We start from the raw sequence: 15,625 nt of genomic DNA on the forward strand, positions 1-15,625 counted from the left end.
AGTATTTTCCTCAGTATGAAAGGTGGCAGACTTTCTCAAACCCTTTTATTAGTCTTCATAAAATTTCTGGGGAATTAGCTTTTTAGCTCACCTGGCCCGAAGGGCCAAGTGAGCTTTTCCCATCACTTGGCGTCCGGCGTCCGGCGTCTGTCGTCCGTAGTCCGGCGTTAACTTTTACAAAAATCTTCTCTGAAACTACAGGGCCAAATTTAACCAAACTTGGCCACAATCAACATTGGGGTATTTAGTTTAAAAAATGTGTCCTGTGACCCGGTCAACCAACCAAGATGGCCACCATGGCTAAAAATAGAACATACGGGTAAAATGTGGTTTTTGGCTTATAACTCAAAAACCAAAGCATTTAGAGCAAATCTGACAGGGGTTAATTTGTTCATGAGGTGAATATCTATCTGCCCTGAAATTTTCAGATGAATCGAACAACCCGTTGTTGGGTAGCTGCCCCTGAATTGGTAATTTTATGGAAATTTTACTGTTTTTGTTTATTATCTTGAATATTATTATAGATCGAGATAAACTGTAAACAGCAATAATGTTCAGCAAAGTAAGATTTACAAATAAGTCAACATGACTGAAATGGTCAGTTGACCCCTTTAGGAGTTATTGCCCTTTATAGTCAATTTTTAACCATTTTTCGTAAATCTTAGTTATCTTTTACAAAAATCTTCTCCTCTGAAACTACTGGGCCAAATTAATCCAAACTTGGCCACAATCATTTGTGGGGTATCTAGCTTTAAAAATGTGTCGTCCGGTGACCTGGCCATCCAACCAAGATGGCTGCCACGGCTAAAAATAGAGCATAGGGGTAAAATGTGGTTTTTGGCTTATAACTCAAAAACCAAAGCATTTAGAGCAAATCTGACATGGGGTAAAAATGTTAATCAGGTCAAGATCTATCTGCCCTGAAATTTTCAGATGAACTGGACAACCCATTGTTGGGTTGCTGCCCCTGAATTTGTAATTTTAAGGAAATTTTGCTGTTTTTGGTTATTATCTTGAATATTATTATAGATAGAGATAAACTTAAACAGCAATAATGTTCAGCAAAGTAAGATTTACAAATAAGTCAACATGATTGAAATGGTCAATTGACCCCCTAAGTAGTTATTGTCCTTTATAGTCAATTTTTAACAATTTTCATAAACTTTGTAAATTTTACTAACATTTTCCACTGAAACTACTGGGCCAATCATTATAGATAGAGAAAATTGTAAGCAGCAAGAATGTTCAGTAAAGTAAGATCTACAAACACATTGCCATCACCAAAACACAATTTTGTCATGAATCCATCTGTGTCCTTTGTTTAATATTCACATAGACCAAGGTGAGCGACACAGGCTCTTTAGAGCCTCTAGTTTAAGGTGGTACCCAACACTTTAACTAAAATTAATTTGGCTCGTTTAATTTTCATAAAATTTTGTCAAAGTAAATACTTTAACAAAAATATAAAAAATTTTACAATTTTGAACTAACTGTTTTGCCAGAAAAATTACACTGGTTAAATAGCAATTTGACAAACACCAATTTTGATCATTGAGAAACTTAATATACCTTTTACAACACAACGTAATTAAAATGTTTAGCTGACTTTACATAGTTATCTCCCTGTAGTGGTAGGTACCACCTTAAACGCACCTATATGCTGTTTATCAATTTTTATTTAAGAGAATATATCAAAAACTTCTTTCATCTTTCTGTTCACCGAAAAAAGGAAGAAAACTAATGTAAAAATAGAAATCCATTAGATAGAAATGTTGGAGGGGAAAAAAGACAAATAACAGTGTTTTGTACCTTTCATTATGTTGCTACAAAGCTGATTTTATACATTAAAATTTGCTGAACGTTACAATAGGAAAGTCAGAACTTTTAAATTAAAGCAAATTTGACATATTTGCCATTTCAAAATCTAAAGAACCAATAGCAAGGATATTGTTCATTCAAAAAGATTAGAATAAACATCCCATTAATGTATCATAGTTTATAGTATTCATATATTCCCATAAGAAGGAAATCTGTGATATACTCAACACCTTTTTGCACTACTAATGCATTAAAATGCTCAGTTTTATCCTCATTTCAAGCAGATTTTATTTTCTATGTATTTTACAATGTTTTTGTGATTGAATCTGATGTTGAAAGCCAAATTTATTAAGAACGATGTCCCAATTCTACTTTTAACTTGGAATGATTTTTTTCACTTGTTTTATTGCAGCTTTTTCCATCATTTTGTGTCCATTGTCTGTAAATTTTCTTCTAAAAACTGCTCAATTTAATGAAACTATAGAAAATAGAGAAAAAAAATGACAGTGTAAAAAAAGTCAGTGCAAGTTCTAAGTGGAAATTTTGTCCCATCTATTATTGGAGTTTTTTGCCTCTGAAATGTTGATTAAAACAAAAATACTCACTGTTTAGACATTTCCTTGCCATTGTTTTTAAAAAACTATAGATGGTAGGTTATTAAGTGTTAATTGATCAGCGTAAGAAGTTGTATCCACAACCCTGAAAATAGAAAAATGTGAACAAACTGTTGCCCCTGAAATATCCATTTTTTGTTGGTTTTTTGCTGTATTCATGAAAACAATAGGAACTAGGCTAAAAGAGTAAACTTCTAAAATGCTCATCATGATAAAATCTATCAGTGCTGTAAGTTTCAAAACTATTTAAGGAGTAATGGCCCCTGAAATGGTTTTTTTTTTTTGTAGTTTTTGCTGCTATCTGAAAAAAACTAGAGGAGCTTAGTTAAACATGTGTATTGCTAAACTGATCAACAACAAAGTAACTATAGCATGTCCATATAAAATTCTTAATTAGCAAACGGGTGATTTTTCTAACAAAGTGAGCAATAAATGCACAAGTGTGCCTCTTGTTTTGCTAATTCGAACTTTTAGTAATGTATTAAAAGTATGTTTTTGTGTATTTTCCCTTATAATGTACAAATAAAAATTATTCTTTCCTCAAACACATTGACAGTTTTTTCCTCGTGCTCACAATAGTGTCATCAGCCTTATATTCTTGTTTATGAGTTGTTTTTTTTAACCATAAACTGCAATAGAACTGTTATTATTGATTGCATGCCTTATAGTTGTTTTTTACTTTGAATTTTATTTAAATTTTGTTTTAAAGTCGGCTTGACTTGTCTTGTCTTGCATTAATTTAATACATATATTTTCTTTTAAAAATCGTCTTTCCTAAAACAGTGTGAATCAAAGTAGTGCAGATATTACTCTAGGATGTTATATTGCAAAGAAAAATAAATATATTATTTAATTGACACACACATGTAGTTTAACAATTGCATTATGTAGTAGCAATTGAGTAAACAAAGTTGAATATGCATTTTAAACAGGAAATAGTGCAATTTATGTATGTTGTGTGTTTGTGCTTAAAAATTAAGATCATCTACCCTTTCAATAAATTTAACTTTATTGTAGATACAGAAGGAAAACTCAAGTTGAAATACTGGGGCAGTTAAAAAAAAAATCTGATGTTTTGTAGGTTAATTTTCATATTATGTAAGTTGTTTGTTTTTATACAAACAAAAAAATTTCACTTTTTATGAATATCACTAAGCAATGAATTAATGTTTTTAGAATCATTCATCATCCTTCTGTGTTTCAAACTTTCATTTGCATTTTTTTTTAAGAGTGTGAGGACTTAAATTTACAAATTTTGAAATCCAGATTTTCTTAGTTTTTTTTTTTATTTTTCTATTCATTATCTAAAGGCAATTTGTTAAAACTGAATACTTTGTTTTTTAAAGGGATTATACCAAAAAGTATCATCCGTTTTACACCACTTTTCTAGGCATATTAACTTTATTTTACTGTTGGTGGCTGTTCTGTTTGTGTCAATTTGGTTTAAATGCTTCAAATTGTTTTTAAATTCGGCTCCTAAACATTTGTAAGTTCATAATTAGGAGGAAAGTTCTAGTGCCATGTATGTGCTGTGCACCATGTATGTACTGTGCATACAAGTGTATAGTATGTTATGTTTATGAGCAAAAATGATTGGTTTTGACTCTTAATGACACAAGTTTTGACTCTTAATGACGCAATTAAGGTGGTACCTAACACTACAGGGAGATAACTCTGAAAAATCAACAGAATGTTTTAATAACTTTATGTTCTTAAGGAAATATTAAGCTTCTCAATGATCAAAATAAGTGTTTGTCAAAATGCTATATAACCAGTGTAATTTTTCTGATTAAACGGTTAGTTCAAATCTTTTGAAATTTTTATATTTTTGTCAAAGGGTCAAAGTAAATACTTTGTCAAAATTTTAAGAAAATTAAATGAGCCAAATTAATTTTAGTTAAAGTGTTAGGTACCACCTTAAGGAAATTATTTTGTTGTTTTCTTGTTTACAGTTGCTTAGTCATAAATATTTGTAAATGGAGATAACTTTTGAAGTTTTTCCTTCTAAAATATAGAAAGCTGTGTTGTATGTTATGTTATGTAGCAAGGATGTGCTCATTTTCAATGCGTGCTCCTTTTTAATTTATTGGCCTTTACTGTTAAAAAAGATCTGACCATTCCAATTACAATATTAAATGATGCAAGGTGCTGCAACAATCTTTTTTTTTAACACAGAGCTAAAGCAAAAGCATTTTTGACATAGTTCATTCATGTTATTCCATATTTTAAATTTCTACTGATGATTTTATAATACTATTTAATTTTTGCATAGTTTTATCAAAGATGTAGTGAATGGCTTTGATCATTCCAAAGATTTTTTTACAGGGCATAATATTTTCATTCCATTTTCAGTCAGCTTTTTTTGCAATATTTTAGGAAATGATTTTATTTAGAAAAAAAAAACATATTATCTGTGATTTTCTTTGCTAGTCATGTTCTTTCATTATCTCTTTATTTATGATACATTTTGATGTTATATTGGAGCTTCTCATGAGTTATGATAATTAAATGATGTTTTCTTATGTTTTTGTTTTTCTTTTCTGGCAACTTTTCAATTTATTATTAAGAGAGACATGAGACAACAACTGAACAAGAAAACCCTAGTAAGTCAGTAGCTTTTTCTGGATTTATCACAAGGAGGAACACTCAAACATAAACATTGGAAAGACATGGAGTCATATTATGATCCTTATTAAAATAAGGTACATAAAAAAATAATACCCAAATTCATATATGTCAACTTTGCTGGAAAGGATAGGGTTGGAACCTTTGTCTCAAAATCATGTCTGAAGGTTTTAGCTTGGAATTTTTAGAAAAGTCTAATAAATCATGTCCACTGAAGAACTGACAACTTAGCTAATGAAACTCATCAGGACTAACGATCTAACAGCAGTGGTTTCAAAGCAGCGCTAGTCAGTGCAAAATAAATGCTTGATAAATTTCATGTGCCATAAGTGCTTATCTGGATTTACCTTCATCAGGACCGCAAATTCGGACAGCAAAACTTTTTTAAAAGACAAGAACTTAAAAGGTGAAACTACAACAACCAATGCAGAAGGTCCTGTCTTGATAACAGAGATATTAAGGGAGAAACCATTTAACTCCAAAAAGAGGGGGGGGGGGTTTGAGTCCTAAAAAAGTATTCGTCCTGACCACAATATTTTTATTCATCAAATAGGATTAAAATATTTTTTAAAGGGTGCTGACAGGTGCGGATCTATCACATGCCAAATGACGTACGACTTCAACAATTCGATGAACATCACTTACACCGCATAGCAAACTATAAAAGACTACGACATAACAAAATATAAAACATTTCACTGACCCGATATATAGCTATCTGAACCTCATACGTTAATAGAAATAACACTGAATAAAAAAGAAAAAAATACTTGGGTAAATTAATTCTTGTTTTAAAGGTCAAATCTCATGGTTTTTATTGTTTATCAGCAAGGCATCCAGACACTAAGGGTAGATCCGTGTGCGATTCTGATCTCTTATATTACATATCTTGATCATAGATCATAGTAGACTTAATCCTGTAATTTGTTTATACCTTCATCATTAAAAAAAAGAAAGAGAAACATATATGTTACTACAACAATTAGGGAAACCTTCTCAACGGGAAATTTCAACCGCGATCATGAATCAACACAAGATAAATATTTGATAAGGGAAAGGTCCTGCAAAAAAAGATAGGATGCCTGTCAAAATCAACATCTGAGATTCCAGCTTTCCTCTTTAGTAAGTGTCGTAAGGGTTGAGTTTCCTGGTGAATTGTCAATACCTAATTTATTTATCAAACAGTTTATGTAATGAGATTTACTCACAAAAACAATGTTGTTTGGAGCCTTATCTGCTGGGACAACAACATATTTGTCATGGAGGTAGGACAAGTGTTTTGCAACATTTGGATCTTTTAAGATTGACGTAGCATGGGTATTGATAGACCCATTCAGTTTCTTAATTCTGATTGGTCCCAACGACCTCACAGCCTTCATCCATTCGGAAAGAGTATCTACGTCTTCTTTCTCACATTTAGCCCAATGCCTGGCATAATCACCGTTTGAATCCAATTCAACTATTTAGGCTCACGATATTTCGGACCTTTGGATAACACCTTTCGCAGGAAAGTGTTATTGACAATGTTGATGTAACCAGTAATAACTTGGCTAGCCGGATTATCTGTAAATTGGGAACACTAGCACAGGCTCAACCAGGAGGTTTTGACTTTTAAGTCGTCAATATTGAGATCCTGCAAAACTATGTAATTGAAAATTTTAGTTCCAATTGGTTTGGCATAGGTAGAGACTGATCTTTAAAATAAGGAGGTATTTTCGATTGAACAGATTTATTTATTCGATAATGCGAACTGTCATAGAAACAACGATGGAATGATCAGGCTGTTTAAAATGCTGGTAAAGAAATTCGTTTGCATTGAGGTTGGTGTCTCATCTATGGCTGCACATACGTTTGTTTAGCCTTCCTTTCGCAAATTCGTTTCATCGACATATACCAATCCGCAAAGATTACACTCTTATATGTAAACAATATTTATAGATTTACAATTCAGATTATCGTGTTATCTGGTAAAAGAAGATTTGTTAGTTAAATTGCTAGTGAATTGAGCATCTGTTTTCAAAATTCCACACGTTTTGCAGCCATTGGCTTCACATTTCGAAATGAGTAAAACTCTCAAAATTATAACCTAGGATTGGATCATAGTTCGCGGAACAATATACCCTAATAATAGCCTTTTTATTACATACTCTAGTTATATAAATATCTCGTAACCCCACGCTGACTGTAAATTTTAATTCAGAATACTACAATTAGATATATCTTGATCATTAATAACTTTTATTTGTTCTCCCCGTTTCACAATAAGTTGTTGTTTTCATCTTTGTCTCATACTTATACTTGAATCCCAGTATCAAGCAGTTTTAATTTTATGTAGCTCTAGTCTAGCCATCAAGCTTATATTAATTCGCCTACGACTTTTATTATTTCTGTATCTTCTACTTCTGCCTTTCTTTTGTATTGTTTTGCTTATATATTTGGTGTTCAATATAGATTTATGTTGAAATTACCAGGATTATGTTTATACTCTCGATAAAAAAAAATGCTTTGTTTACTTCTTCTTTTATCTTCTGTAGTTTTTTTTCATTTTTGAATTGCTTTATCTTTTTGCTCTTGATCATGACTTTTATTCTATTCTGCAATAGGAAAAAACTTTCCAAAACACTACAGTTTCTGTCTGGCGAGTGGTTTTTTTTTTTTTTTTTTTTTTTAATATTTAGGTATCTTCCTGTGTTTGCTTGTCTCTGTGTACTTTGGTTTTTGATTTTAATTAGTGTGGTACTTTTTTTGGGTCACATATACCAACAAGAATACACAGTCACATTTCTTGTCCAATAAGCTGAAGTTCTGTTTCGAAATCTAGGACAATTTCATCCTCCTTCCCTCCACCCTATTATGTCGTCCTCTTTTACACACCATCTCATGTCCTTGTGGTTCTTTATTTCGTTTCCAATATTGTTTGCTTCTGTATTTCGTTCCCAATATTGTTTGCTTCTGTATTTCGTTTCCAATATTGTTTGCTTCTGTATTTCGTTTCCAATATTGTTTGCTTCTGTATTTCGTTTCCAATATTGTCATTGAAGAGAAGTGGTTTGTATCTGTGTAACATATCTGGTGTTAGTATTGACCTATTATCACATCAATCAATTAATCAACGACGAGTATGTTGTTAAATATCAAATCTGTCGTTAGGGATGTCCCTAGAGACACTAAATATTTGGTCAAATCACCCGATATATTAGGCAAAACTTTTAGGAATTTTTGGTCCTCAATGCTTTTCAACTTCATACTTTATTTGGCCTTTTAAACATATTTAGATTCGAGCGTCACTGATGAGTCTTTAGTAGACGAAATTTAACGCACGTCTGGCGTAAATGTAAAATTTAATCGTGGTATCTATGATGAGTTTATTTAGCGGGATCGAACGTTTTCAACGAGAAATCAAAACGAAAACATGGCGGTCAAGTAACCTCGAGAGAAAAAAGGCAATCAATATGAAATATTCTTTCATTTTGTGTTTAGATCAAGAATAACTGAAATGAATTTTTTTTCTGTCTCGATTTGTAGATATATGTGTGCTGTCCAATTATTTTACATAGTTCATATAATGTGATGCCAAATTAAAGTATTGTTGCACAAACTTGGTTCTAAGATTTTGACATCCACTTCATTTAACCTGTGTTTTTATAACTTTAGATTTTAGTGTATTTTTCATTTGGATTTATTTCATTTTCTCGAGTCATTTCGTAAACACAATATAATTTTTTTTCTACTCTAATTGCCGAACTACATAATATTTGTTTCAATCTTTGAGGACGTTGTCTTTTGTCCAAAAAAATAGAAAAAAATAGTGACAATACTAGATATGCAGTTATAATTGTTTTACAGATATGTTTGAAAATAAAATGAATTCACCTTACATTTGGCAAAACTTTTAGGAATTTTGGTACTCGATGCTTTTCAACTTCGTACTTTATTTGGCCCTTTTAACTTTTTTAGATTCGAACGTCTCTGATGAGTCTTTTGTAGACGAAACGCGCGTCTGGCGTAAGTACAAAATGTAATCCTGGTTTCTATGATGAGTTTATTTCTATTCCTGTTAAGGTCGGAGTTATCCCGCTTTGTACGACCAAAATCCTTCTCAACACCGTATTTATTATAATCTGACAAAATTGGAAAACCACACTATTTAATGTATGCTAATAAGGAAAAAAGTTTTTTTTAAAGATAAATATATTACACCTCTGATGGGGGAATCTCCGTCCCTGAGGGTATCATCAGCCCAGTAGTTAGTACTTCGGTTCTGACATGATTTATAACAATCCCCTGTAAAGTTGCCTGTTGATAAATTTTGAAACGATAAAGAAACTAAAGTTTTCACTCTCTCAGACAAAGTCGGCTATTTTATTAGGTTTTTTTTTTGTCATATAGCTCTTTAAGTGTTTCGGTTCTTCTAAATCCTTGGCTTTTATATATTTGGCTCTTGGCGTTCCTGATGGAGGTAAATGCAGAAAATAGCTTCGGACGCATGTAATTTATCATGTTTATTTATGTAATAAGATTTAAAATCTAAATTTTAAATCAGTTATCGGTTGTGCTCAGGCACCATGTCCGTTATACTACTTCGTCAATTATTATTATTATTTGGTTTTTAATTGGGTTATCGATCTTCCCAAGTGATTGATTTACCCATAATCCTCCTTTTACCGTCGACATTTGGCAAAAGAAGACGCTTTTTTGAGCAAGAAGAAAATCTGCACAAATCTGATACATAAGTTGTTAAAAACGTTATTTATTTTTAAAGTATTTCAAACAATTTTGTTCATGGAATTGATTATCGTTTAATTTGACTCGATTGATACAATTGTCGAAGCGCCAGGGCGAAACAAAAATTTTCATGCAGCAGACGGCATGGCATGGTTTTGATAATTTTGACTTTTTGAATAAGTTTATATCTAGCAGAAGTTTAATTTTTAAACATTATATTGGATAGATACAGTGAACACATCAAATATTTGAGATAGCAGAATTCCAATATTATTTGTTTGAGGTGGATGCAAATCTATTTTTTTTTTATCATCGATCGGCCACAGCAGAATCGGGCAATTGTCTTTCTTTTACATTGTCTTATATCATATATTATCTGTCATATAATCAAATATTTACATAAGTTAACATATTGTGTCTTTTTCAGTTTAAAATGCTTAGAGCTTCTAAAAGAAAAAGAGTGGTGCCCAAGGGAAGAGGAGATAGCGTGGCTCCGGCCGCTAAGAGAAGTGTCTCGCGTCGAAAAGTTGGAGATGTCCATGAAATCAGATCAACAGGGAGTCCAGTGGCAACCAATACACTAGATACAGAAGTGATGACTATGGCTCCGGTCCCAACAACCGCTACTGAACCCATTACGGTCTCAACAACCGCTACTGAACCCATTACACATTCAGGTAATTGTCCAGTATTTCAAAACCCAATTCCTTGCATTACGGCCAGTGATGACCTTGCTAGAAATGTCACTGTTAGCTTGAGGCAAAAAATTATTGCTGGAGAGTATATTGACCTGGCCTTACTGTTAGTAAATTCACAAGCCTCTGCAGGGGATAAACAAAAAGTAGTTATTTCGCAGGGAGAAATTTTGCTACAACCACGGCAGCAACAACAAAAAATTGACTCCATCGCTACCTGGACAGACGCATATTTAGTGTATATAAGAATTTATTGTACAGCTCACCCGCATGTATTTCAAGAATTACTGAAGTACATGCATAGTATTCGGTTAGGTGCTAAGCGGTGCGCACGAGGGTGGAAATCGTATGACGAACAATTCCGCCTCAGAATGTCACAGGATCCAGCAGGGTCTTGGGCTGTGGTTGACCCTGAGCTATGGCTGCTTTATATGTATCCTCCGTCTTCTAATAGTAATGCGCCAGTAAGCACGGGGCGCTTTAAATGTTACGCATTCAATTACCAGGGCAATTGCGTGAATCAATCATGTCCTTATAATCATTCTTGTTTAAGATGTTCTGATCAGCACCCACTTATACAGTGCCCAAGACAAAACGTTTTTCCTAATAGGGTAGGTGGAAATGCAAGATTTCAGCAACCTAGGCCTCAATTTAGACCGAGATTTCAAGCACGTGGTGGCAACCCAGTGCAGTATCCCAACAATACGAAATCGTATTCTGGTCACTATATGAAGTGATTCTTTAGCAAAATGTAATTAAAGTTGTGGCACAATTTTTTTTTTTATGGTTCTATGTTAAAGAGATGTGTAAGAATTTATGACATTGTTCATATTGTTAATTTTGTATAGAATTAAGATTGTATTACTTTCAGAGTCCAAACTATTGCGCCACCTATGGGATAAAGGGTGGACTCCAATAAACATACTTGAATTAAACACGTATCTAGGTGATTATGCAAATAGGGTGGATGCTCAGCTCCTGCTTGAGGGGTTTACTTTTGGATTTAGGATACAATATGAAGGTCCACGTATTTCTACTACCGCAAAAAATTTGGTTTCTGCAGAAATACACAAGTTCGAAACATTAGCAAAGTTGCACGACGAGGTCAAACTGGGTAGAATTTTGGGTCCATTTTCTAAAAAACCTATATCGACACTGCGAATTTCTCCAATTGGACTTGTTCAGAAACCAGATAAAGGTTGGCGTCTCATATCTCATTTGTCTTATCCAAGTGGAGGTAGTATTAATGATTTTATACCCGAAGATTACTGTAGTGTGAAGTACTCATCATTTGAAAATGTTTTAAATATGATTGCAGCTCTCGGAGAGCGTGCGAAAATCGGTAAAATCGATATTCGCCAAGCATTTAGGCTTTTAATCATAAATCCTGCAGATTTTGATCTTATGGGTATCAAATTTCAGGATAAGTTTTACATAAATAAATGTCTACCCTTAGGATTAAGTAGTTCATGCCAGCTTTTTGAACGATTTTCGACCTTTTTACACTGTGTTGTTCAGTCAAAGTCCGGTCTGGACACTTTGGATCATTATTTGGATGATTTTATATTTGCTGGACATGAGTCAAATAATAATTGTGAGTTGTTAATGGACACTTTTATGAAAGTTTGTAAGGATTTATGCGTGCCATTGGCAGACAACAAAACAGTTGGTCCTACAACAACCTTGACATTTCTTGGTCTTGAAATTGATACTTTACTTATGTTGGTAAGAATTCCGGAAAACAAGGTCATAAAGTTAAGGTCTGGTATTCTATACATGGTTGGTCGAAAAAAGATAAAATTGAAGGAACTAGAGTCAATCATTGGGCTAATGGCATTTTGCTCACGTGCAATTCCGTCATCAAGGGCTTTTACTAGAAGGTTTTACGATGTTATTTCAAACCTCCAACACGGGAAGTCGTATTATTATGTAAAAATTAATCAAGAGCTGAGATCTGATGCTTTAGTCTGGTTAGAGTTTTTAGAAAATTTTAATGGCGAATGCTTCATTTCGGAAAGTCTCTGGTTATCAAGTGATACGCTTGAGTTGTTTACTGATAGTTCTGGAAATGCTGCTCTTGGTTGTGGGGCTTATTTTGACAAGCAATGGACTCAGTTTCGATGGCCTGTCGAGTGGAGGGATAAAGAGTTCATGTCCGATATATCTTTTTTAGAGCTGGTGCCTATATTATTGGCCATGTTAATTTGGTCCCCTCAATTTTGCAACAAGAAAATTTTATTAAGAATAGATAACCAAGCACTAGTTTTGATAATTAACAAGCGAACATCAAAATCGAAGTACGTAATGAAGTTAATTCGTCCTCTAGTTTTGTTATTAATGAGAAAAAATATTCAGGTACGAGCGTTGCATATTCCAGGCGAAAGTAATGCAATTGCAGATTCTCTGTCTCGTTTTCAGGTGATCCGTTTCCGTACATTGGCCCCGGAAGCAGATCAAACTCCATCAGACATTCCTGTGGAGTTTCACATGGTCATTTCGGAACTGAAGTAGATTTTTTAATAAACAATTCGGTAGCTCCTAGTACAGCAAAATTGTACACCAGGGCTTTAAATTTTTTTAACAGTTTCAGGAAAGATATCGGTCTTGCTAATGTATGGCCTGTGCCACTGCACGACATTGTTGCTTTTATTGCATATATGTATAAATCTGGATTCGCTCATTCAACAATTAATTCGTACACATCAGGCCTAAGTTTCTACAACAAACTTAATGATTATGAAGACTATACACAAAAATTTATTGTAAGGAAAATGATCGATGGTGTAAAGCGTACAAGGTCGCCTCAGATGGATACTAGACTGCCTATTTCAAGAGAGTTATTGGGTCGTATTTTGTCCATATTATCTTGTATTTGCAGTTCTGCATACGAGGTAAGGCTATTCAAGGCAGTTTTTTCCTTGGCCTTTCATGGTCTTTTTAGGGTTGGGGAGTTGACAGTTCAAACTATGAGTAATACATGTTATTCAAATCATGCTTTAAACATGAATGATGTATAAATTTACAAAACATATTTAGAAATTCATTTAGTTTCGTCTAAGACCGATCAGTTTGGTAGGGGCGTAACCATACACATTCCGGAGCAATTAGACAAATGTATTTGTCCGGTGGTTTTATTGCCTTGCTATTTGCGAGACAGACCTGTAGTAGAGGGACCGCTATTTTGTCATTTTGACGGTAAACCATTGACTAAATACCAGTTTTCTGCAATACTCAAAAAGTCACTACATGCTTTAGGTATTGATAACGCTCGTTGGTCGTCTCACTCTTTCAGAATAGGTATGGCTACAGCCTGTGCCATTGAAGGGTTATCCGACGAAAAGATTAAAAGTTTAGGTCGTTGGAAATCAGGTGCATATTTGCGTTACATACGAACTCCCGTTTAATTGTTTATTTATATTGCTGTTAGTTTCAGATTCTCCTATAAGGGTTTGGATTGTTGGGTCGTCAATTATTAAGAATGCGTTTGTGGAATCAAGGCAACGCCCGGGAGGAGCTAATTTGGCTTTGAATAGGTTGGGAGTAAATATCTGGTGGCAAGGAACCGGTGGACTAACTCTCTCCAAGATGAAAAATCGCATTAGATTAATGCTGAGATTTGAAGATCCTCCCAGCTATATTATAGTGCACATTGGGGGAAATGATATAGGTAATATCAAACTAGGTTACTTACATTTCCAGCTTGTTAAATTTATGTCATGGTTATCAAATAAATTGCCTGAAACGACTTTAATTTGGTCGCAAGTATTACCAAGATTGCAGTGGAGGTATTCAACCAATGGGAACTGTATGGAGAAGTGCAGACGTCGGTTAAACAGTTCCATTGGTGTCCACATGATAAAGCATGGAGGCTGTTACATTCGGTATCCTGACATAAAAGCTACACATAAGTTCTTAGCAGAAGATGGGGTGCATTTAACTAAGATTGGAAATGAAATTTTTCTGAATATAATCCAGGGAGCACTAGAAACAATTATTTCTAGTAAGACGGGTGGCTTTACTTTTCCAGACGACTATTATACACTTTGAATTTTGATAGTTGACTCGTTGTAAATATTATATCTGCTCATATTATGAACTTTGTAATTAGTTTAGATGAAACATCAGCGTTACTGATGCTCTTTTATGTATAATGTAAATAATTTCTTCCTTGTTACTCTGTCATTTATTAGAAATTGTTTCATTCAAATTTGCTTGAAATGGCACAGCTACGCGCAGCTCCCCCCAATTTTATTGGCGGTTGACGGTTCTACGAAACTTTTATCTGAGGACTAAAACTGTCGCAGCACCGTCAATTTGGCAGATTTCGCTGCGCTTAAAGAACATATTTGCAGTTTACAGACTTATTTAAATCGTATGATAGCATTAGCCTCTGATTTCCAGGGTTAATAGCTTATCTTGAACTTGCCCCTTTTCATATATGGTCTGCCACCTCGAACATATTCGGCGATCATCATACAACATTTTCAAAGAAACATGCATTTCTATCACTGAATTTTAGTTCATATCATATCAAAAATTGCATTTCATATAATAGTACATATATCATATTTGTTAATAAATGCTGTGGCCATTTCCTGCCAACTCTAATTTGTTATTTTTTAAATGAGCATCTAAGATAATAAGATTTAAAATCTAAATTTTAAATCAGTTATCGGTTGTGCTCAGGCACCATGTCCGTTATACTACTTCGTCAATTATTATTATTATTTGGTTTTTAATTGGATTATCGATCTTCCCAAGTGATTGATTTACCCATAATCCTCCTTTTACCGTCGACATTTGGCAAAAGAAGACGCTTTTTTGAGCAAACCCGCCCTCCCTCCCCTTAATTTGTTAGAATTCAATTCCTGCGGAAGATACTGCTGTTTGGTTTTTGTTTGTTTATTTCAGATTTGTATTGTCCACATAGATTATATCGTCATACCATGTTGAACGCTGTTCAGATTCTAATATAGAGACTGTCAAGCAACGAAAAATAGATGATTATAGAGGTATACTGGCCGTAAAAGAGTGGACATACACAGAAATTGAAAGGATAACTTGGAAGTGATTAATTATGGATTGTATTACATTCTACAATGTTCTAACATGTGAAATAGTTGCAGATTTGAATTAATCAATGATAGC

At 33.7% G+C, this 15,625-nt stretch overlaps 1 protein-coding gene across 1 annotated transcript; it reads left to right on the forward strand.

Moving 5' to 3' along the window:
* Nucleotides 1-9,635: 9,635 nt before the first annotated feature.
* Nucleotides 9,636-15,492, forward strand: LOC139512352 (uncharacterized). The gene has a single exon (XM_071299925.1). The coding sequence runs from the start codon at nt 10,216-10,218 to the stop codon at nt 11,212-11,214; it is 999 nt and encodes a 332-aa protein (XP_071156026.1). The 5' UTR covers nt 9,636-10,215; the 3' UTR covers nt 11,215-15,492.
* Nucleotides 15,493-15,625: the final 133 nt, after the last annotated feature.

This window comes from Mytilus edulis, chromosome 2, assembly GCF_963676685.1.
Source record: "Mytilus edulis chromosome 2, xbMytEdul2.2, whole genome shotgun sequence".
Taxonomy (NCBI): domain Eukaryota; kingdom Metazoa; phylum Mollusca; class Bivalvia; order Mytilida; family Mytilidae; genus Mytilus; species Mytilus edulis.